The 25,423-nt window shown below is 42.7% G+C and overlaps 1 protein-coding gene across 8 annotated transcripts in view; it reads left to right on the forward strand.

Annotated features, from left to right (window-relative positions):
• The window catches only part of akna (AT-hook transcription factor), a 202,294-nt gene that overhangs the window by 170,994 nt on the left and 5,877 nt on the right, over positions 1-25,423 (forward strand). For 7 of the 8 annotated variants that reach the window (XM_043720009.2, XM_043720006.2, XM_087998483.1 and 4 more), the window contains 5 exons: positions 12,261-12,383; positions 13,315-13,416; positions 13,923-14,030; positions 17,483-17,621; positions 19,469-19,643. In XM_043720009.2, coding sequence (XP_043575944.2) covers positions 12,261-12,383; positions 13,315-13,416; positions 13,923-14,030; positions 17,483-17,621; positions 19,469-19,643 — 647 coding nt within the window. Of the gene's footprint in view, positions 1-6,145; positions 7,304-12,260; positions 12,384-13,314; positions 13,417-13,922; positions 14,031-17,482; positions 17,622-19,468; positions 19,644-25,423 lie in introns of those variants that run through there. The other variant, XM_087998488.1, reaches the window with a different exon arrangement.

The raw sequence follows: 25,423 nt of genomic DNA on the forward strand, positions 1-25,423 counted from the left end.
TATTACATGTGAAGTCACTGCTGGCTGCAAGAGTCAGTATGTGTGTCCCATAGCAGGGAAAATAGATGTTACACTGGTGCCAGAGACTGGGATTGAAGAATATGAACAGTGCATTTCTTGAAATCTTAGACTGAGGCACTGGTGTAAGTGTACTGATTATCCGCTGAAATAAAAGTGAGGATATTTCTGAACAATCGACTTATGCCGCTTTTCATTGTAAAATCGAATTTATTCACTCCTTTATATTGATGTAGTGAAACATCTGGAATGCAGTGTGGGAAAGTATGAGGTCATGCACTTTGATAGGAAGAATAGAGGCATGAGCTATTTTCTAAATGGGGAGAACATTCAGAATTCAAAAGTGCAAAGAGAGTTGGGAGTTCTAGTCCACGATTCTCTCAAGGTACACTTGCAGGTTGAGTCAGTCGTTTGGAAGGCAAATACAACGATGGCACTTATTTTTGAGGAGTTGAATATGAAAGAGGGATGTACTTTTGAGGCTCTATAAGGCTCTGGTCAGACCATTTTTAGAGTATTATGTGCAGTTTTGGGCCCCATATCTTAGGAAGGATGTACTGACCCTGAAGCATGTTCAGAGGAGGTTCACGAGAATGGTCCCAGGAATGAAAAGCTTAACATATGAGGAACGTTTGAGGACTCTGGGTTTATACTCAATGGAGTTTAGAGGGATAAGGGGGGAATCTAATTGAAACTTATAGAATTGTAAATGACCTGGACAGAGTAGATATTGGGAAGATGTTTCCATTGGTAGGAGAGACTAGGACCCAAGGGCAGTTATCAACGTACAAATTAGATAGGAAAGGAAAGTTTCTCTTGATTTTGATTAAGCGATGGTCTTGGAGAATAGATGGGATTTAGCTTTGCCTGGCCTTTGAAAACATTTAAACTGTGTTATACGTAGATAAGTCATTTGTTTTATTTTATGTTTTAAACTTTTGTGTAAGAATCTTCTGTGTTATTGTCAATTTAAACTGCAACTGGACATACTTATGTCTCAGTGAAAGATCACAATTTTTAAATTCCCAAAATGGCATTTGATCCAGTGCCTGTTTGGAGGCAGATGGGGAAACTCATGTAGGGATATCAGGTTCGCAATGTTGATCAGCTAAGACACAATTAATTCAGTCTTTAGTCCAGGTTCCTGGCTATAAAAGCCAGTACATGGAACTGTGTGGACCTCACTAGGAGCAACTCAATGACAGCACAGTGGGAATTCACTGCTGGGTGGTATTTGAAGGTTGAGAAGCCTTGAAAGAGTGAAACTGCCTAGCTGCATCCTTAGCAATGGGTGAGGCTTGTCTTCACAGCTCTTGTTATGAGTATGCTCTCACTGCTGTACAGGTGGTTTCCAAACTTATGAGTCATTTCAGTTATCTTGGTCTTGGATTGACATTCCATTCTGCCAGTCTTCATTTCAGCACGGAAGCAGCTTATAGTGTTTTACCCTGGAGCTCCAGCACAGGAACAACATTAGTATCAACATCACTTTCCTTTAAAGCTGCATGCCATTCCAGAAGACACAGGAGCAAGATAGGATTCTCCTGCTCAAAAGGAAGCAATATGTTCAGTAATGGGACCAAATGGTAAGGAAAAGCTTCTCAACACGATGAAACGTCGGCATGTGAGGAGAGCTGAAGATTTTGTGGCAGGTCAACTGCAGCCTCCTGAACCAAGATTCCTTTCTGAAGGGGTCAAATCCGCAGGAATTGCCAGTTGCTATTAATAACAGGACATTCTTAAACTTCTTCACCTCCGGCTCCTTCCAGGGATGACACGTGCAGAACTCCCCAACCTTTTACCCTCAGTGTATCTCCTGGGTGACCAAAGCCAAGTTTCCATGGGAAGCTTCTCATGCCTGTTGATGCACTGTATTTTGTACATCGTATCTTGGAAGCTGCCAGGATGTCTTCATTCTCCACCAGTCACATCGTCCATGCAGAGGTGAGTGAGTGAGTGATTCTCTGGAGGCAAAGACTGTTGTCTGAAGACTGGCTGATGATACTTGTAAAAAGTTCTAATGATGCAGAGTAGAGGTGCAAGAAGAACCATATAAGCACATGGGATAAACCACTGGGTTTTCTGAAGAAGAAGTTCAGCCCTTCAATACATCCCTGCAATAATGTTTAGAATAATACACATCGCTGTGTTTTGTGCACCTTCATACTGCAGACAGTACTGGAGCGGGAGAAAGGTGCTTTACATTGAGAGAGGAAGAACAGGCAGAATGAGGAGGAACCCAATGTGACCCCTCATCTGAATGCGAGAGAAGGTCATGATGGGAAACCCCCGAAGCCTTATGGTAAAACATCCATTGTTGCCAACTCCCTCCAACACAAGATCAGAAATCCTAGCCCCTGCTCATCTTTCACCTTCAGCATGGAACCACACTTTGTGGAGTATGACTGTAGGGGTTGGGTGTGAGATGGCACATGAGCGTGAATGTTGACTGCTTAGATGGAGTCCTTTGGAGGTGCATGGAGATAGGAATGAGTGACCCTGCAAGGTGTCTGGCGCTGAGAATCATTGTCGGGAAAGTCTGTCTGGTACCTGCCAACTTAAAGGGCGGTAGAATCCACATCCCTGACCTCAGTGAACCTCAGGGTGCCCAACTGTAGCTGCTGACATACCTGGCCACACCCGGCTGGCAGCCTGGATGGTTGATAAGGCTGGCTTCCTCCTTCGGTCTGTGGTGAACAGCATTTCCCTGGGGGCTATCACAGTCTGCAGCAGGGTGTCCCTGGGGCAGCCTAGCTCATTGCACTCTCGCAGCCTCCTTCTTTCTGAAGTCTCTGCCTGTGATGGAGAACACAGTCATTCTGACCTCCGCTGGGGTCAGCTTCAGTAGAAATCCTTTTGGTTGACAGGTATGGACTGTTGTCATCTCCAGACTTGATTGATTGATTTAAAAGACTTGAATGCAGAATGCTGACTCTGCAGCTGACTTAAAACAGTCGTCTCTGTTCAATGGGTTCCCAGTTCGCCCCCGGCATACCTGCCACCAGGTTAATTAGAGCAGCCTCATCCCATCATTCTCTCTGGGCAACAGTACTGGATACTCCTGATAGTAGTTTGAGCATTTCACCTTCAGGAGGGTCCTGCACTCCTGTCTTCTTTCAATTTTTCCAAAAGCAAACAGAAGTGCTGTGGCCACAATCGATTTGGACTTAATTGGGCTGCTTTTGTTCTACAAATGGTACGTGCATTTACAGAATAACAAATGCAAGCAAGTTTCCCCTTACCCACTGTGTCTTCACATTGTCTTTCAGTTCCTAGATGTTGGAAGTACCCACACTTTACGCCTGGAAAATTCAGAATGCTAATTCCACTTTACCATTTTGCCTGAGTTCGTAAGCCTATGTCGCATTACACAACAGCTGACTCTCCACTGAAGCTGTGAATGTTGCCCACTGCGACACAATTGGTTCCTGGCTAATTAGTTCCCAGCGCTTTACAGACAAAACAGCAACAGCAAAATAATGACTCAACGTACTGCAGAAGATTCTAAAACATTCCTCACTATTGCTAGTAATGAGCTTGGAAAAGTTACTCGCAGGCTGCTGAAACCTGTGGCTATGATATTTGAGGCAGTATTTGCGAAAAGCAGAGGCCAGAAAATTGAAAGTTAAACACCAATCAGGAGCTATTATTTTAGAGAGAACTGTTGGGCAGTTGGATTACCTGGTAAGAAGCTGAAATCACAGACATTCCTTGTTTAGTTATTTGTCTCAGTATTGATGGATCTCAGCATGCGGGTTTATTGGACACAAGAAATCGTCTTAGCTGGTCTGTTTTGTGGAAATCAGAGTTCTCACTGATCTGGAACAAAAACAGCATCTGTGCAGAGAGACCCAGAGTTAATGTTTCCAGCCCAGTGCCCCTTCCCTCTGACCTGAATCGGCTTTGGCACTTCTTAAAGTTGAATAAGGTACCAACATTGTAAGTTGAACTCATACCTATGGAATAAATGTGGAGAAGCAACTTGTGTATAGCTGAAGTCTGTGGGACTGCATTCCAGAGAGGCTTCACTGCCCGTAGGACAAGGGGAAACAATTGACCAGGACAAAGATTATTTTTGCAAAAAGAAGCTGCTCCTGAATCATCTGAAAATAGCGAAAACACACGATTTATCAAGTTAAAAATCACACAACACCAGGTTATAGTCCAACAGGTTTAATTAGACATACAAGCTTTCGGAGTGCTGCTCCTATGTCAGGTTACTGGGGGGGGGGCAGGATCATAGGACACAGAATTTAAGGTAAAAGATCAAAGTGTCATACAACTGATGCGATGTATTGAGCAAACCTAGATTGCTGTTAAGTCTTCAAAGGGGATGGGGATGCAGGTTTTGATTGATTAATATGTAAACCCCAGAACTTCTTTCAAGTCACAGCCTCAGGATAACTTAAGGTTTATATAAACAGGTGACATCTCAGCTCAGGCAGTGCATTAAAGGTGTGAGGTTAGAATCTGTCTGTATCCCTATCTGGAGTCAGACTGGTTCTATTTCCAAAGTATAATTCATAAAACGTCACATTGATTTACTGCCGACAGATTGTATGCTTTTTGAACAAAATAGAACATATCTGCAAATGCAAATTCACTGCATAGACGTGTGTGTGTTTGTGTGTGTGTGTGTGTGTATGTGTGTTTGTGTGTGTGTGTATGTATGTGTGTTTGTGTGTGTGTGTGTGTGTGTGTGGTGGTGGTGGAAAGGTAGAGCGAGAGAGTGTCAGAGTATGTGTGTCAGAGTGTGTGCCCAAGCGTGACAGAGTATATGCCTGTGAGAGGGTGTGCACGTGAGTGTGAGAGTAACTGTGTGTTTGTGTATGATAGAAGGTCTGTGTGAGTGTGATCATGTTTGAGAATGTGTGTGAGAGTTGATAGTGTAGTGAGGTCACCTGTAGTGTGACATAGACCCAAGACCCTGGGTGAGGCCATCCCCACGGGTATCAAACAGCCTCTGCTCAACAACTCTGCGTTGTTGCATATCCCAAATTCCACCTTTGACAACAGTCACCCGAAGATCCGAGGCCAAATATCCTTAACTGCTGAAGTGTACCCCAATGAGAGGGAACATTCCTGCCTGGTGATTGTTGTGCGGTGTCCATTCATTTGTTGTATGTTGGCGAAACCAATCAAATGCTCTCGCAACAAATGCTCGTACCATATCCACCCTGTCTTTCCCCAGAAATAACCCCTCATCCCTCCCCCCACCAGCCACCATGGGCAGCCCTTTGCTTTTCAGGTTTCCCTCAAACTGGGTCCCAGCTCAACACAGGGTGACAAACAGCAGCAGCAAAATGGCCTCTTATATGAGCATTTATTGGATGTGAGCAGGACAGAGGCTGGGAGTTGGAGGGTTTCCTACCTGTCAACATGGCTCAGTGTTTAGCACTGTTGCCTCACAGCACCAGGGTCCCAGGTTCAATTCCAGCCTTGGGTGACCTTGTGTGTGGAGTTTGCACATTTTCTCCGTGTCTGCGTGGATTTCCTCCCACATTTCAAAGTTGTGCAGGTCAGGTGAATTGGTCATGCTAAATTGTCCATAGTTGTTAGGTGCATTAGTCAGAGGGGTGTGGGTTACTCTTCAGAGCATCGGTGTGGACTTGTTGGGCCAAAGGGCCTGTTTCTACAAAGTAGGGAACCTAATCTAATCTTAAAAAAAAATGCTGAATTATACCTTGCCCTCCCCATGACCAAACTCGCCCTGGGGACGGCAGGAATGTCTACTTTATGGAACTTGCTTATATTGAACATTTTGACCCAGCATTATATTGGCTTGCAAGTATAAAGTGGTATCTCATTTGTCTTGTGATACTGTTTACTGTTGTGTGTAATCTCTGCAATGGAACAAACACGTTTTCTTTGGTTGTACTGAGTCAACAGCACAAACATTTGCTTTCAGTGTTGCCAGTAATCTAGGAACCTTTTGAGGCAGGAAAGTTCATTTGTTGGTTATATGCATTTTGAACGAATGTTCAACAGTTGAGTTTTAATGAACTAAACCCTGGCTTAGTAGAATAGGAACTCTGTTAAAAACGAGCACCGCAGTGACTAGCATAAGGCTTTAAAAGGTCAAAATGTCGCACACCTTTTAATGTCAAATATTTTGTTACTAACACAGAAAGGCCCTCTTCACATCATCTTCATCATCATCCTATTCAACGCCTCAGTCAGAAAACAGAGCAAGAGATCAAAACGAACTTAGTCCCAGAAAGGAGAATGCAAGACAGCATGAAATGCATGACGTTCAAAAATGAAGAAGCACACTGTGGTTCAGTACCAAGGCAGGAAGATGCGGTGGGGGGAGGGAACCGAAAACCTCACTATTCAGAAAGCTCCTTATATTCAGGCAAAAGTAGTCTTAATCTTCGTCGGGAGATCATAGAGGAACAAAGGAGAAACAATAAGTTATTGGAAGAACTCATTGAAGTACACAGTGATATTAAAACATACTTCCAGAAAATCAGCAACTCATTAGGGGTCATTGCACCAAGCTTTTTGCTGAACAGGAATCACAAGTCGGAATATTCTTACATTTGATGTTAATCGACTGATTTAATCGTGCAGTAACTCAAAATTGCCCACCCATGAGCTCAAGTCAATAATCAGTACAACCCTCCCCCAAACTACCACCCATCCCCACCCACAGGCGCGTGTAATCACACAAACACGCACACAGACACTAATCCACAAATGTGCAATCATTAGCATTGCTTCCAGGATATATTCTGTGAAAAATTGGATCCAGCTTTTTCTCAGCCATCAGTTGCATTCTTGTCAGTCAGTGTATTCTGCCAACTGGTACCAAGTGCAGTTAAACCAGTAACAATGCACCATTGAGTCAATAAACTGCTCCTGCTACAACTGCATCGTCAGTAGATATATAACCATGATTACTTTCATTGTCTGCTTCAAAATGCTCCTCTTGTGTACAATCAACCTTTGTAAAGATGAATCATAATTGCAGTGCTGGGTGTTGTCAGTTGGAATGAACACCCATAATCACACTTCACCAAAACAATGATAGTGACACTGAGGAACTCCCTGCAAAAGCACTGCCAATGTTTTGTTGACTCTGATGGTGAGCACTAACTATAGAATGTGCTTGTAAGATGGTCCACTGTCAGAACTGACAACTTCTTTCCCACTGTGCTAAAGGGTACAGAATTTTGTCTTTACATTTAGCAGTTCATCATGATAATAAAATTCATGTAACACCCTGTATTAACGTGTTATGTTTCATTGTTAGGAAAACGCATCAATAAATTGAGTTTTCAACTTGCCAAATAACATTTCCTCAACCCTACTTGTTAGCTGACAATAGTTCATGGTTCACCTTCCTGTCTGAATATGCCATCAAGTTTTAATTTTGTTTGAATTGGAATACCTGCTCAGTCAGAATAGAAGGGCTGTTATTGGAACAAAATTGCAGCAACATGAGGCATTAGTAATGCAGGCATGTGAGCATTTTAAGAGGAATACTTATTTGAAGGTACTTCATGTCTGAAGAAATGGCATTTTCTAAATACTTTTCAAGTTTATATAATTGGATGAATGTTGACCTGCAGCCCCTGCTTCTGTGTAATGTGCAGAATGTGAAAGGCAAGTTTGGAACTGTGGGGATTGTTCAGGGGCACCTGACGACCAAAGGCAGGTGGAGGAAGGAAAATAAGAAAAGCTCTTATAGAGACTCAGGGATAAAGCAAAAATATAGGCAGACAACAGGCAAATCAATCTACCATTGGGACTTGCCATTAGTGACAATCAATTTTGAAAATGTCTACAAACATACAACTTCTCATGGCTAACATTGAGTTCACAAACCAGTCCACAATAAGCTATGTTGAGAAATAATAGGCAATAATTAATTTAATGAAGAATAGCTATTATCCACCTTGTTTCTGTACTTTCCAGGAAATAGAAGGAAATATGAAAATATAAAGGTAAATTTTATGCTACAGTGTTCCCTGTGTGGAATCACTCAAGTCTGTTTATTAGATTAATGCCAATGAGCCTGATTCCGAATAGACAATAGAATAGGTGACAAAAATATTTGGACTGTTTACATTGTCTCTTAGTGAATGATAACTATCAAAAAAGTAGAAAAGGCATAAGGAACTGTATCAGACCACTCAGGCCCTTGAGTTTATTCTGTCATTCAATTGGATCATGAATGATCTAGATCTCTGATCCATTTACCTGGCATTCACCCACCCAGGCCTGTAACTATGAAAAACTAGAAATAGAGAATTTATTTCTGCTCTTCCCTGATCCCCTGCAGTAGTCAGCAAAGTTACAAACCTTCTGACTGCCTCCATAATCAATGTTCCCATCTCCTCAATCCCATCAGCTCCTATGGTGTCCCATTAAATATTTATCTTCCTCGATAAACCTCAATCCTATCCAAACCAACATGGTCCCATCCCTATCCAACTCCTTTTTAACAAAGTTTATACCTTTCTTTTAATCACCAGTACATTTCCCTTCCCCGTTTCTTCCTGTTGGTCAGTTCTATCTTAGTCAAGTGACCTCCTCAATATTAATTGTTTCAGGGTAATTGTCTGATAGTGAGGGTCAGTGGCTTTTTATTCATTAGAGCAAAATAGTCCATATCTCAAATAGCCCCTATCTCAATTCTAATATGCCAGATTAAAAAAGCTGAAATGCAAGTCAGTATTATTAGCTTTCTCCAGTCAGGAAATTAAGTCAAGCTATTTCACCCTTACCAGTACTCTCTCTGACACCCACTAGTGCAGAAGAACTTACCCATTATAACAAATGGCACGACAACATTTGAACACAATTTCCACACATCCACTCTTCTGTGAGGAATATCAAATCTTGGCTTTAAGAGGTTATTTTGTCCTGTTTTGTTGAAAGGCAGAGGCTCTGAGCTGTCTACCAAAACCACTAAGAGTAAAAAGTTGGTGAGGCCTTGGGGTTTTTTAAAAGGTTGGAACAATAGAAGCAGCCTGGCTGGGTGTGGCCAGTTCTCACAGACCAGGATTTCTTTTTCTTTATATATCATTTTTAGGTTTAACTTTAAACAGTTGCTGCTGTGGTTTCTTTTTTACCCCTCTCTCAATTACAATCAAAAGCTGGGGGTTTCTCTTCCTCGGCTGCCAGATTGCATGAGACAAAGTCTGTTTTTCTGAATTTGCCTTTTGCCAAAGGTGTGTTTATAGGATGTTACTTTATTAGGATAGTTAATTAGTAATAGTAACTATATCTAATATTCTGTTAAGTTTTCCAATAGGGAAGTTTTAAATTCCTCTTTCTTTGCTTGTATTTTAACTATAGTGGTTGAATCAATAGTGTTTTTCTTAACCTCGAGTAGTTTGACCAGTCACATTGCATCCGGAACATGGCACTTTATACTTGGGGTCAAGGCTATCTTACAATATTTTGCAACCTGTGACTTCCACTTACAAACAGTCAATCCGATCGGGTTACTTAACATCTGTATCATTGTATACCTTCTTGTGTTTTAAAGCCCAGGACAACAAGACCTGTCAACCTGTTCTCTCTAATGAAAGCAAACACAAGTTACTTCTAACCTTAAACCTCTAAAATTCCATGAAGGCTAATCAGCTCCAAACTTATTATGAAGGCATTTGATAAGGTAGAGATTAAGATATTTCCATTTGTGACAGAGACCAAATCTCAGAACCATAAATTTATGAAAATTGCTAATAAATCTGATATAAAATTCAGGAGAATTAATCAGAGTGGTTAAAATAGTGGATGTTGGTATCACAGGGAGTACAGAGGAACCTCAATTATTCGAAGGACATAGGCGGGCAGTATTTTCTTCGGTTAATCGAATTCTGGATAATCGAATGTCAGATCACATAGTTTAGCCAAGCATCTGGGCCTTACCTGATAATCCGATATTTGGATAATCGAATGCTGAATAATCGAGGTTTTTTTGTATTTGAGGGAAATAGCTCAGATGTGATTAAAGAGGGCTCAGTACCACATGAAGGAAGATGAATAGAAAGGATAAGTTGTTAGGATTAGAAATATAATGAATAGAGGCTAGTACTGCATAAATCTCAGCATGAATCAATTGTGTTATGTGTTTGTGTACTGTGTCTGTTACTGTATATTTTATATGATTCTGTGTAATCTAAGGTGGGGCCATTCTACAAAGCCTTTCGGTTATCAATTTGAATGAACTGCTGAATACAGTTAAACACATAAAAACACCATCTGTTGCACTTAACCAAACATTGGCAGTCAATGTACTCCAACAATCCAATTGATAAATGGAAGTTTACTTCAGCTGGCTATGCAGTATAAACTGCTGAACACCAGAACCTCAAATAAATGTTTTTTTCATGTACCTGACATTCTAACTTGTTGGCAGAATTACTTTATTAGAGGAGAGATGCTTATTACTGTCTTATTGCATGTTGCCCGGCCTTACACTATTTTGCAGACTTAGAACAATACAGTGCAGAATAGGCTCTTCGGCCCTTGATGATGCGCCGACCTGTGAACTAATCTAAGCCCATCCCCCTACACTACCCCATAATCATCCATGTGCTTATCCAAGGATTGTTTAAATGCCCCCAATGTGGCTGAGTTAACTAAATTGGCAGGTAGGGCATTCCATGCCCTTACCACTCTCTGAGTAAAGAACTTGCCTCTGACATCTATCTTAAATCTATCACCCCTCTATTTGCAGCTATTCCCCCTCACACAAGCTGACATCATCATCCTAGTAAAAAAAACTGTCTACCCTATCTAATCCTCTGATCATCTTGTATGTCTGTATCAAATCCCCTCTTAGCTGCCTTCTCTTCAATGACAACAGACCCAAGTCTCTCAGCCTTTCCTCATAAGACCTTCCCTCCAGATTGGGAACATCCCGGTAAGTTTCCTCTGCACCTTTTCCAATGCTTCCACATCCTCCCTGTAATGGGGCGACCAGAACTGTGCACAGTACTCAAAGTGCAGCCACACTAGCGTTTTGTATAGTTGCAGCATGATATTACGGCTCCAGAACTCAATCCATCTACGAATAAAACCTAACACACCGTATGCCTTCTTAACAGCGCTATCAAACTGGGTGACAACTTTCAGAGATCTATGTACATGGACTCCAAGATCCCTCTGCACATCCACATTACCAAGAATCTTTACATTGACCCAGTATTCTGCCTTCCTGTTATTCTTCCCAAAATGAATTACCTCACATTTAGCTGCATTGAACTCCATTTGCCACCTCTCAGCCCAATTCTGCAGTTTATCCAGGTCCCCCTGCAACCTGCAGCATTCTTTCACACTGTCCACCACTCCACTGACTTTAGTGTCATCTGCAAACTTACTTATCCATCCACCTATGCCTGCATCCAAGTCATTTACAAAAATGACAAACAGCATTGCTCTCAAAACAGATCCTTGTGGCACACCATAACACAGTAACCAATTCCAGGCTGAATATTTTCCATCAACCACAACTCGCTGCCTTCTTACAGAAAGCCAGTTTCTAATCCAAACTGCTGAATCACCCTCAATCCCATGCCTTTAGACACTTTCAGTAATTCTCATTAACAACAGAGGGTCATGGGTAGAAGACAAGCTAAAAATATTTAGAATTGAAAAGTGTGGCACTGGAAAAGCACAGCAGGTCAGGTAGCATCCGAAAAGCAGGAGACTTGATGCTCTTGCTCCTCAGATGCCTGACCTGCTGTGCTTTTCCAGTGCCACACTTTTTGACTCTAACGCCCCAGCATGTGCAGTCCTCACTTTCTCCTAAAATATTGAGAAGTACATGGAAATACAAAGTGTCACAAGAGATCTGATTGTGTAGATGATGCATTTATAGTGTCACAATCTATTATCAGTAATGTATCCTATACAGTCTGCACCAAGGTGTTACCTGAATAAGTTACAGTCATGGGACAATAGCCTTTACCATTAACTATTGCACCTTCATTGTCTGCCATTTCCCCACTGGGCGACTTATCTAATTTGTTGCATTCTTCTCCAAGAATGAGGCAATGAGAAGAGATCAATAGATTTATGGGCTGGGTACTATGTGATGTATAGTTGTTGCAGCGCTGCAGAAATAACTGTCACAAGTAAGTCCCATATCATGAAGGATTTTTTTTTTAAAAAACTTGAACAGGATAAGATTAACTGAGAGGAGAGAAGTAAAAAGGATATGGAAAATGTTGAAAGATTTTTTTTTGTCCTCATTAATGTTGTGTTAATTGTGATTCTTCCAGGTACTGAGTCAGATGCATCTTCATGTATCGTTCAACCTGTTTCGGTTAGTCAGACAAGCAAGAGATGGTCTTCTCATGAGGGACAAAAGCACAGGCCTGTTAAAGTCAAAGGACCATACACAGGTACAAGGGAATTGTATTCCAAACTAAAAAATGATTTTACAAAGAAACTCAATTTTGTGAAGAATTACAATTGATTGAGTTTGATAATGTTTCTCTGAAGTTCAAGCTATCACACAATGGTATAATGTTTCCCTGAAGCCAGATGCCTTCCTATGTCCTCCTCTCCTCTGACTAGAATGTTAAAGGATAAGCATGTTCTCAGCCTTACGCAGCTCCCACTGGAATATCATGGAGCGCAGCCTCCTGATCCATTTAGACAGTGAAGAATTGGACAGATGCCATTCCATCAAATTGCCAGGGATAAAAACCTGTGCTTCTAGGCACGTACATTTTACTGATCTCAGACTAATTGACTGCATATTCTATTGTGGCAACTTTAATTTATCTCTCATTGAGAAGGAGACAGGAGACCTGTTCAAACTTAATATCCTGCTCCACTTCTGCTGACATACTTTAACTGGTCTTGTCAGGGTTTAGAGACTCGAGTAGAAGTACCAATCCAGAATCTAATAATTTCTGTTGCATTTCAACTGAGACCAAACCAGGCTGAACCAAGCCTACAATCTGTGGGACAGATGACAATGGCCTCAATGTTGAGTGTAAAATTTCCTTTGTGGAGCTAGGAGGAGGGAATGTGTTAGTCTGGGCCCCCATGAAGAACGTCAAAGCCTGCTAAGCCCTGGATTCCACCTTCAATGTCTTCTGAGATCTGTACAGAGATTCCAACCTCCTTTGTATTAAATCCACCCCTTGCTTTCCTTTCCCTTGATATGATCATTTGATCACTGGTTGATCTATTGTTGATTGAAGGTTTTTACAAAGCATGGCCCCATCCCCAATGCTTTTCTTAAAGATGGAATCAAAGTGCCATCACGTGCGCATTATCTTGTTTTTCCCTAAGAGATGGTTACTGGTAATAATTGTTTTCTAGGCACTGATTACAGTTTATTTGTGCCACCGAGCTCTGTGGAGGGACCTGCAGCCGGAAGAACATCCTGCCCTTACTGCAGCCAAACCCGAGCACAGACGACTGGTGAGTGCAATGTTCAAGCCTGTTTTTAACTTGCTGTGATAAGGCTTCCCCAGATTAAATTGCAAGCAATGAATGAATGAGAGTGAAGTCAAGGGAACCCCGAGTAATAGAAAGCTTAATGGTCCTATTTTGTCAGCATCTGTTTTTCTTTTAAAGAAGATGAAAATATACTAATTGACAGAAAAGAAGAATTACAGTCAATTTAAGTAGTTACCTCACTTCCTGCTCCTCTGGTATTTTTCAAAACTGGGAGAAGGATCAGCAGGATAATTTACACACTAATACACTGTTCTGCTGCAAAGCAAAACCCTAACGTAGTTCAGCTTTAATTTGGGTCATTCTGCTCCAGCTATTCTCACAAAGTATTGCTATTTCTTTGCATTAAAAGTGAAGACTTGACATCTCCTTGGTAATATGGCTTCATGTGAAGGGATTTCATTTATTATTTGGCATTTCAGTAGTATTCACATTCCAAAGGATGGTGAGACTGTCTTTTATTTCTTTAGCAAAAGCCCCATCAAGGAGTGCTCCTATTTCCCCCAGTAGCCTCAAAAGGAATTCCTGCCCTGTATGTAAAGGATCAGACCAAACATCGGAAGGGAAAGCAGAGCATGGTAAGTAGATTTCAGCGAGAGACAAAAAGATTATGATGTCTATGTCAGTGTTCAGATTTGGTTTGTGTGATTATGGATAATGTCATACGGATCAAATACTTTCACATTCAGAACGTTCTATCGCCATCTCAATTGGGAATTTTGTTTAGTTTCCTTTAATAGTATCTACACCTGTTAAACATTTCTCTTGATTTGCCTTCGTCCATTTGAATGGCTGAGACACAGAGTTGAGAGTGTGTTGCTAGAAAAGCACAGCAGGTCAGGCAACATCCGAGGAGCAGGAAAATCCTGACATTAGGACATTCCTGACAAAGGTCTCAGCCTGAAATATCGATTCTCCTGCTCCTCGGATGTTGCCTGATGACCTGCTGTGCTTTTCCAGCACCACACTCTCAACTCTGATCTCCAGCATCTGCAGACCTCACTGTCTCCTCCTGATACACAGAGCAATTCAGTTTCAGTGACACTAACAGGAGGCCCGGTGCTATTTGAGTGCTGTCTAGCACATAGCAGCCCAGTGTAAGACCTTCCAAGATATCGAATCCCCCTGAGGTTGGAATACCTGCTCTTGGGAGCTGCTGGTCCATCAGAGATATTTATCGCCAGTGGCTGCTGCTGTTAATGCTGAGAGGTCTTCACTGAGGATTGATGCTGGATCGATGGAGACAATGACTGAGGACCTAAAAGGGTTAGTAGGCAAGGGTAGGGCGCCGTTATGATGGGGGTGATGAGTGTCTGATGCAAGAACAGATAAGTGGGTTTTTAATGCGAAAAGTAATCTCAGTCCCTGATATCAGGAACGAAATACCTGACAATGGATGACCCTCCCCTCTTCCACATTGATGGAGACAAATAGATAACGCATAGTAAACCAGTGTAAGTGCATTGAATCCTTGATCCACCATTAAATCCCAGTAGGCTGGGAGGGGGATAATTGCTTTTAACTCGCTTGTCAATGAGTCTAATTGACATCAAGTGTGGAGGGCTAGGTCTGTGTTGTCTAGCAAAGTATGATTTCAGGAGTTACAATTGGGTCCATTAAAATAATAAAAGGTTTAGACTTGGTCCGTGTGTCTACACTGTTTGATCAGATAGCTACGGGGGATGAGGTGACATGCATATAAGTTTTGTGAAAATAAAAGAACATTAGATATTGAGAGACATACCTCAGTTCACACAGTGCATACGGACTGCAGAACAAGTTGCCAGTTTGTGCAGTGAGTTCACATTCAGTGCAGATGTTCAGAAGGAAGTGTGATGAATTGTGTAATACAAAAGGTAGGTAAGGCACTGGGCAATGTGTCTCCTGATCACTGTGGTCTCCCAAGATCAGGGAGGGATTTCCCAGATTCTTTACCACCTTAAATTAGCATTGTGTTTCCTCTGGATGGTGATGGGTGTAGTCTCATGAGGGGCAGGATTGTATGGTTTTGTATTCATTCATGGGATGTGGGTGTTGCTGGCTAAGCCATCCATAAGTGCCCAGACAGCATTGCTGTGGATCTGGAGCCATATAGGCCGGGCCACCTAAGGATGGCAATTTCTGTTCCTAAAGGACACTCGTGAACCAGAACAATGGACATGCATGTTATTAGGCCAGCTCTCTGTTCCATCTATTTATTGAATTCAAACTTGACCGTCCATCATGATGAGGACATCGTCTTGTTCTGGATTTACTGGTCCAGTGATATTGGGACAATGCCACTGCCCATGCCCCGCATCCCCCAACCACAAAGTTGCATCATGACGGGATAGATTTAATGCACCAACTGATCTCTTCTGTTCCCCAAAATGCCAGGCACTCAAGAACCCCACACAGAAGATTTGTCTTTGGCGCTGGTATGACACCTTCAGTGTGTCCATTACAATCCTTTGGAAGCAAGACCGACACATACTTTTGACTTCATCGATATGTCAGTTTAGGAATTCCTAAATTGAGCTCAGTCAATTTATTTTCGAAAATATATTTAGAAAATGGGACCCACACAGGGGAGAGCATTTGTGGATTGAATATGCAGCAGTATCTCAATTTCCTGTGAGAGATTAATCCTATATTTAATTTTTGCAAAGGGATGTATCAGCCCTAAGAGTATAGCCACATTCCTTAATCTCTTCATTGCTCTCTCTACTCATAACAAAGCTTAGCTAAAGATTTGCAATGTGCTGAACAGCCCAGCTATCACAGAGCAAGACCAAAACTGGAGTACATGGAAGAAATTTATATTCTCTGTGCCATCAATTGAGTTGGATGCCTTCTTTAAATTATTACAGAACGTCAGGGCCAATCCTCGCAAATTAGTTGCTATATTGCTTATTAAAAATAGTTTTTATAGATGATACTCACAATGTAAAATCCTCACGTATGGAGAACAACAGAACTGTTAAATGTCAACTTTATAAATATAAAATTCAATAATAGTCAATGCGTAGTACCAATGAATACAACTGCACTGTAGGCTTCAAGCTCTTTGAGTTTGAGTCAGGTAAAGTTACACATTTGCTTTGATACCAAAGGCAGTGTGCTTAATCTGCCATTATTGTTGGAGTCACAGTAAGTTCCATTCTTCACTGGCCTCATTAGTTTGCAAATCATTTCCAATTTTCTTCAGTCAGAATCATTTAACAAAGTGAGTTTTAATATCCTGGGACATTGCATTGATGACAGAAGATTGCAGAATACTTGAAAGGAAACAGTAAGATAGTTAGCCTGAAGCATTCAGATTCAGAACTGTACATGCTGTTAAAACCAGGGATTCCTTTGTTACCTTCTAGATTGTGACTGCTGGGGTATGCTTAGCCTTAAATGAACATGGTGCACAATGCAATTATCAGTACGCTACTGAGAGGTGCATCTTTATAGAAATCAAACTTCCAACGAGTGTTTAAAAAAAAGCTCTTGGAGGGATGATTCCAGTGATGCTATCCTTTGCCATATTCTGTTCTCTCAAGCATTGTGTTTTTTGTAACATTGCTGTTGTGGGAGGAGGATAAAGATTAAAAGGTATTCAAGTTGAAATCCTCACCATCAACAATAAAAACCAACTGGTCCCCCAGTGGCAGGGCAGTACACACATGGCAGCAGATGCGGTCTAACCACAAATCCCACTGTGCCCACCTCCCCACCCCCACCCCCAGGTGTTCGAGAGGTGGTGCCACAGCCATCCTCCGATCTCACCAATGGAAACAACTGGTAACACTGCTGATGCAATGTCTGCTAGACACCTTCCAGTGGAAAAGAATGCCAGGAGATGAACACAGTAAGTTGGGAATAAGACCATTGACCAGCATGACTCAGCTCATGGTTAGATTTCAAATGTTGACTTAAAGTGGAATGTGCCATAACTAGAGGTTTACTCAGTGTATAAGCTGAGTTTGGTTTAAATAGCCTTGAACGTGGGGTAGTCCATCTGCAATCAAATGTTGTCTCAGGTCTCTCCCTTTTGTATTGGCAGCTGCTAAAGAGGAGCTCCCCAAAAACTCAGGTCGGAGCCATAAGGCCAGGAAGCAACATGGTGTCCATATTGTTGAGCCTCCGCCCATGTTCAGCTACATTCCATTGGCTCACTATGTGCCTTATTCTTCACAAGCGTAGTGAGTATTACAAAGCCATACTTCACTTCGGTGGATCTGAGGGCCAGAACTTTCAGGCTGCCATGTTGTGGAATGCTCCAAAAGGAGATCTTGGGAATATCATCATCATTTTTGTTTATTTTGATTTTTTTCTGCGAATCATGTCAAAATCTGTTAGGTTCATCTGTAACAATTTCCAAGCTGCTCAGCTCATTTCAATTTCCTTAGAACTGGATGATTTTCCATTGCCACCGACCAGACCTGCAAAAGGTTTTACTTGGTAAAAACAATAACTGCAGATGCTGGAAACCAGATTCTGGATCAGTGGTGCTGGAAGAGCACAGCAATTCAGGCAGCATCCAACGAGCAGCGAAATCGACGTTTCGGGCGAAAGCCCTTCATCAGGACTAAAGGCAGAGAGTCTGAAGCGTGGAGAGATAAGCTAGGGGAGGGTGGGGGTGGAGAGAGAGTAGCATAGAGTACAATGGGTGAGTGGGGGAGGGGATGAAGGTGATAGGTCAGGGAGGAGAGGGTGGAGTGGATGGGTGGAAAAGGAGCTAGGCAGGTCGGACAAGTCCGGACAAGTCAAGGGGACAGTGCGGAGCTGGAAGTTTGAAACTAGGATGAGGTGGGAGAAGGGGAAATGAGGAAGCTGTTGAAGTCCACATTGATGCCCTGGGGCTGAAGTGTTCCGAGGCGGAAGATGAGGCGTTCTTCCTCCAGGCGTCTGGTGGTGAGGGAGCGGCGGTGAAGGAGGCCCAGGACCTCCATGTCCACGGCAGAGTGGGAGGGGGAGTTGAAATGTTGGGCCACGGGGTGGTTTGGTTGATTGGTGCAGGTGTCTCGGAGATGTTCCCTAAAGCGCTCTGGACCAGACTCAAATCATAGCTGCAGCCTTGCAATGCAGGGGCCCCAGCTACAATGGGGTGGAACACTAGGGCAATATACTACTGGTGCCTCTAGCTTACCTCTCCACACTTCAGGCTCTCTGCCTTTATTCCTGATGAAGGGCTTATGCCCGAAACGTCGATTTCGCTGCTCGTTGGATGCTGCCTGAATTGCTGTGCTCTTCCAGCACCACTGATCCAGAATAAGGTTTTACTTGGTCAATCCTAGAGATGAAATCACTACCTCAGGAAGGGGCGGCACAGTGGCTCAGTGGTTAGCACTGCTGCCTTACAGCACCAGGGACCCACCTTGGGTGACTGTCTGTGTGGAGTTTGCACATTCTCCCCATGTCTGCGTGGGTTTCCTCAGATGTGCATGTCAGGTGAATTGGCCATGTTAAATTGCCCATAGTGTTAGGTACATTAGTCAGGGTGAAAGGGTCTGGGTCGGTTACTCTTCGGAGAGTCGGTGTCGACTTGTTGGGCCTTAGGGCCTGTTTCCACACTGTAAATAATCTAATCTTAAGGAAAAAAAGCACCAGGGCTTGTGGAGTCTAGGAATCGGCTTTGTTTTCCCACTTGGCAACATTTTCAGAAACCACTTAACAGAAATCTGCCCTCAAATCAAATTTGCCCACAGATGCTTGGGGTTCTTTCTGCTGCCTTTAATTTTTTGTTTTCTCTGTTTGTCATATTACTAGCAATAAGCCTTGTAGTAATGGGCTTCCTCTTCCTGAAGTAACTCCTGTTTGTAACTCCTGTTCATTGTGAATAGTCTCAATCCAGGAACACAGGCCAGGGTATCAAAACATTCTTGTGTCGATTTTCCCTCCACCCTTATCCCACCAGTCAAACTTGCCCCAGAGAAATACCCATGGTAGTTCTAACTGAATGCAAAAAGAATAACAAACTGGTTGTGATGCTAATTATTTCAGTACATTTGCTCACTCTCTGATATGTTACCTTAAATTATTTGAATAGTTATTCTACACCGGCCTGCACGTACGCATCACCCATACAGTCACGTTTCTACTGTTCTCCCGGATACAAAGTGAGAGAGTCAACCCCGGCATCTGCACGAAAGAGATCAAAAAGCTACCATCAGCGATCCTCAACAACAGATGACATTTCCAACGTTAATGGTGAAGCATTTGCGGTAAGAGGAATGTTTACATTCTCTGGTTCTCTTTTTGGAGCACCAATCGAGATGAACCATTAATGTTGGAAGTTTGTGCTGCCTGAGTGTATAGCATTCCTCAGGCTTCCTAAACCTGTGAAATAACTCTTCAGAGGCCAGCATCCAATCACCAACACCGCCCCCTTTATTTACAAATGCAGAGCCTTTGACAATAGCACTGCCTCCCTCTGAGTCAGACTTTCAGAGGGCTAATTATTGCTCACATTCACCCTTTTATGTCAGCCAGGACCAGATTAACTGCCCCAATCAGGGAACCCATATTCTGAGGTCCAGTGGGCTGGCCTCATTACAATCATTACATCCTGTACATTTTTTAAGTACAACTGAAATCAACAGTGACATTTCAGAAGGTGGTGGTAAAATGTACTGCAAGAGGCTAAACTCAATCAATGATCAACAATCTTAATTAGTCAGACATTTTCTGGCATACGATTACTAACTATTGATCACATGACATTCTGACCATGTGATGCCAGATCATATATCTATTACACCAAGGGAAAGTCACCAAAGTCCTACCAGACCACATGGCTGCTCTCGTACTGGAAAAAGAGAGAGAGCTGGCAGTGGTTTAAGACCATAAGACATAGCAGTGGAAGCAAGGCCATTCGGCCCATCCAGTCCACTCCGCCATTTAATCATGGCTGATGGGTGTTTCAATTCCACTTCCTTGCACTCTTCCCGTAGTCCTTAATTCCTTGCGAGATAAGAATTTATCAATCTCTGCTTTGAAGACACCCAACATCCCAGCCTCCACTGTGCTCCATGGCAATGAATTCCACAGGCCCACCACTCTCTGACTGAAGAAATGTCTCCTCATTTCCATTCTAAATTGACCCCCTCTAATTTTAAGGCTATGCCCATGGGTCCTAGTAATCCCCACTTAACAAAAACAACTTCCCAGCATCCACCCTTTCTAAGCCATGCATTATCTTGTAAGTTTCTATTCGATCTCCCCTCAACCTTCTAAACTCTAATGAATACAATCCCAGGATCTTCAACTGATCATAATATGTTAGGCCTACCATTCCAGGGATCATCCATGTGAATCTCCGCTGGACACGCTCCAATGCCGGTATGTCCTTCCTGAGGTGTAGGGCCCAAAATTAGACACAGTATTCCAAATGGGGCCTAACTAGAGCTTCATAAAGTCTCAGAAGCACATCGCTGCTTTTATATGCCAACCCTCTTGAGATAAATGACAACATTACATTTGCTTTCTAAATCTCAGACTCAACCTGCAAATCAATCTTTAGAGAATCCTGGACTAGCACTCCCAGATTCCTTTAAACTTTGGCTTTATGAATTTTCTCACCATTTCAAAAATAGTCCATGCCTGTATTCTTTTTACCAAAGTGCAAGACCTCGCACTTGCTCACATTGAATTTCATCAGCCATTTCCTGGACCACTCTCCTAAACTGTCTAAATCTTTCTGCAGCCTCCCCACCTCCTCAGTACTACCTGCCTGTCCACATAACTTTGTATCATTGGTGCACTTTGCCAGAATGCCCCCAGTCTTCTCATCCAGATCATTAATATATAAAGTGAACAACTGCAGCCCCAACACTGAACCTTGCGGGACCCCACTTGTCTCCAACTGCCATTCCAAAAAAGAACCTTTTATCCCAACTCTTGGCCTTCTGTCAGACAGCCAATCCTCAATCCATACCATGGGCCCTCACCTTACTCAGCAGCCTCCTGTGAGGCATCTTATTAAAGGCCTTTTGGAAGTCTAGATAGATGATATCCACTGGGTTTTCCTGGTCTAACCTATTTGTTTCCTCTTAAAAGAATTCCAACAGGTTTGTCAGGCACGACTCCCCTTACTAAATCCATGCTGACTTGTTCTAATCCGATCCTGCACTTCCAAGAATTTAGAAATCTCATCTTTAACGATGGATTCTAGAATTTTACCTACAACTGAGATTAGGCTAATTGGCCTATAATTTTCCATCTTTTGTCTTGATCCTTTCTTGAACAAGGGAGTTACAACAGCAATTTTCCAATCAGCTGGGACTTTCCCTGATGCCAGTGATTTTTGAAAGATCACAGTCAGCCCCTCCGCTATTTCCTCAGCCACCTCTCTCAGAACTCCCTAATTCTCCTTAATTGTTGGGATATTACTCATGTCTCCCACTGTGAAGACTGACACAAAATACTTATTAAGTTCTTCAGCTATTTCCTTAGCTCCCAGCACTAGCCTTCCAGCATCAATTTGGAGCGGCCCAATTTCTACATTTGCCACTCATTTGTTTCTTATGTATTGAAAGAAACTTTTACTATCATTTCTAATATTACTGGCTAGCTTACCTTCATATTTGATCCTTTGCTTCCTTATTTCTTTCTTTGTTATCCTGTTTGTTTTTGTAATCTTTCCAATATTCTGATTTCCCAGTGCTCTTGGCCATTTTATAGACTTTCTCTTTCTCTTTGATACATTTCCTGACTTCCTGTGTCAGCTATGGGTGTCTAACCCCTCCCCGGATAATCTTCCTTTTGTTTGGGATGAACCTCTGTACTGTGTCCTCAATTACACCCAGAAACTCCTGCTATTGTTGCTCTACTGTCTTCCCCGCTAGTCTCTGCTTCCAGTCGATTTCCGTCAGTTCCTCTCTCATGCCCCTGTAATTACTTTTATTTAATTGTAACACTATTACATCCAATTTTGCCTTCTCTTTTAAACTGCAGACTAAACTCTCCCATATTATGATCACTGCCTCCTAAGTGTTCCCTTACTTTAAGATCTTTTATAAAGTCTGGCTCATTACATAGAACTAAGTCCAGAATAACCTGCTATCTTGTGGGCTCCATCACAAGCTGATCCAAAAAGCTATCCTGTAAGCATTCCATGAATTCCCTTTCTTTGCAGTCCACCTGCATATGACGTCTCCCATGATCACCGCGAGCTTGCCTTTCTGACATGCCCTATCTATCTCCTGATACATTTTGTGTCTCTGTTCCTGACCATTGCTGAGAAGTACATAATTCCCATTACGTTTTTTTTGCATTTGTGGTACAGTCTCCACATCATCTGACCCTGTGTCATTCAGTGCCATAGATTTAACTTCATTCTTAACTAACAAGGCAAACTACCCCTCTGCCCACCTCCCTGTCTTTTTGATAACTTGTAAATCCTTGAATGTTTAACTGCCAATCCTGAACCCCCTGCAACCACGTCTCTGTGATTCCTACCACATCATAATCATTCACGATGATTTGTGCCGTTAATTCATCTGCTTTATTATGAACACTACGAGCATTTAGATAAAGCGCCTTAATGCTAAATTTTCTTATCTTAATGATTTCTAACATCTCTAGTAATATGTCCTAAGTTATCATTCCTTTTTGCTTTGTTCTTAGTCTATCTTAAACTTAAACCCTGCACACACATTAACTTGCTGCTTACCTTTCTACTTGACTCCATACTCCCTATCGCTTTTCCTTTCCCTTCCCCCAACTCACAAGTTTAAAGTCCTACTTACCACCCTATTTATCCTTTTTGCCAGAACACTGGTTCCAGATCGGTTCAGGTGGAAACCGTCCCATCAGTACAGATCCCTCTGGGTCCAAAACTGATGCCAATGTCCCATGAAATGGAATCCCTCTTTCCCACACCAATCTCTTAGCCAAGTATTTACTTCCCTAATTTTCTTATCCCTTTGCCAATTAGCGCATGGCTCAGGCAGTAATCCAGAGATTATGACCCTTGAGGAACTGTTCTTCAATTTTCTTCTGAGTGCTTGATAATCCCCAAACAGGTCCTCCTTCCTAGCCTTGCCTGTGTTGTTAGTGCCAACGTGGACCACAACAACTGGATCGTCCCCCTCCCACTCCAATATCTTTTCAAGCCAGTCGGGGATGTCCTGTACCCTGGCACCGGGCAGGCAACTCACCATGTGGAACTCCGATCCGGCTCGCAAAGGATCCTGTCTGTCCCCCTAATTATAGAATCCCCTTTAACAACTACTTGTCTTTTTGCTTGCCTCTCTTGAATGGACTTCTGCACCATGGTGCCGTGGTCAGCTGGCTAATCCTGTCCACAGCCCTTTCCTTCATCCATAAGGGAGCAAGGATCTCATACCTGTACGGCAAGGTCAGGTGCTGAGGCTCCTTCACTCCTGAACTCAGAATTACCCTACCTGCCACACTTACAGTCACGCCCTGTTGTCCCTGATCATTAACTGAATTTGAATTACTTAATCTACCGGGTGTGACTGCCTCCTGATAACTCCCCTCCAGGATGTGCCGCAGTGTTTGAAGCTCAGATTCCAGATCATCAATTCTGATCCGGAATTCTTCCAGCAACCAACACTTGCTGCAGATGTGGTCACTGCCATTCACAATGGGATCAGCCAGCTCCCACATCATACAGCTACAGCACATCACCTGTCCAGCCATCTCTACTTATTTAATTACTTTATACAAACGTATGAGTTAAATCATTTCTAGTACTTCTCCATGGTCTTATTCAACTAACCAACTAATAGTAAACTTTTAGTCTATCACACAATGCACAAGAAATATAAATTGTAATGCCTTACCTTAACAACACACGAAAGTCCTTTTTTTTGGTTAGAGGAGGAGGAGGACGATAAGTGGGAGACACTACAAGTGTAGTGTCTAGGGATTCAGCCACTGCCCAAATATATACCTCTGTCCTCTGTTTCTTGTTGTGGCCTCTCCCTCTGCTGCTCCCTCACCTCTCGACAACTAGAGGCCCCGGCGCCTGAGGTAAGTTTTTTAAATGGTCTTACTCACCTTCCCAGCAGTCCTCTGATCCTCACCTCTCACCTCTCGACAAATGGGTTTAAACTGAAAGTCGACGTGCCTCAGGTGAGGGGAGAGATAGAGCAGGAAAGTCCATCATGGGGACCTCAGATTGCTCAGCAATTGAACCCACACTGTTGGCATCACTCTGCACCACAAATCAGCTGTCCAGCCAACCCCACATAATCTGTATTTACCTTCTAAAGATCAGATGGGAGCCACAGGTCATTCCATGTACAGGAAAAAGACAGAAATGGTGATGGAGAAGGAGGTGAAATATAAGACCCCATCTTAAGCTTCAGTTCCTCATTTACCATCCTCCATTCTGAGATCAGAACCCAATTGTTAACTCTCCAGCCCCCTCCCAGCTGCAGTCCATGTGATCACAGCTGTCTGGGGAAACAGTTACATAATATCATCAAGCTGAAGAAACAAACCAAAGACCTGAAGATGCTGGAAATCAGGATCAAAAACAAAAAATTGCTAGAGAAACTCAGCAGCATATGTGGAGAGAAAGCAGAGTCAGAGTTTTGAGTCCAGTAAACCTTTCTTCCGAACTAGTTTTAGCTTGGAAAAAATTGGTGTATATGCTAGAGAAGGGGTGGGAGCGAACAATGATTAGCGCTGGAGCCCAGAGAGAGAGAACAGCATTTAGGCAGAAAAGGAATGGGTAGAGGTCAGCCTGGGAGAATCAATGGCTGCTAATGGCGACTGTTCGTGGCTGACAGTGGGTTGGCTGTGGTAGCAGCCTATGTGATGACAAGGTCTAGGGTTGGGATAAGGACATGGGAGAAGTTGTTCTGTCCACACAAATAACTCTGAGCGTCTGGTTGCCTGCCACTTCAACACACCACAATGTTCTCCAGCTAACATCTCTGTCTCAGGCTTCCTGCAGTGCTCCAGCAAAGTTCGACACAAGCTGGAAGAACAGCACCTCATTTTCCACTTGGAGACCCTGCAGACTTCTGGA

The sequence above is a fragment of the Chiloscyllium plagiosum genome, unplaced genomic scaffold (assembly GCF_037043375.1).
Source record: "Chiloscyllium plagiosum isolate Xiang-an unplaced genomic scaffold, Cpla_swu_hap1 HiC_scaffold_21, whole genome shotgun sequence".
NCBI classification, from domain to species: domain Eukaryota; kingdom Metazoa; phylum Chordata; class Chondrichthyes; order Orectolobiformes; family Hemiscylliidae; genus Chiloscyllium; species Chiloscyllium plagiosum.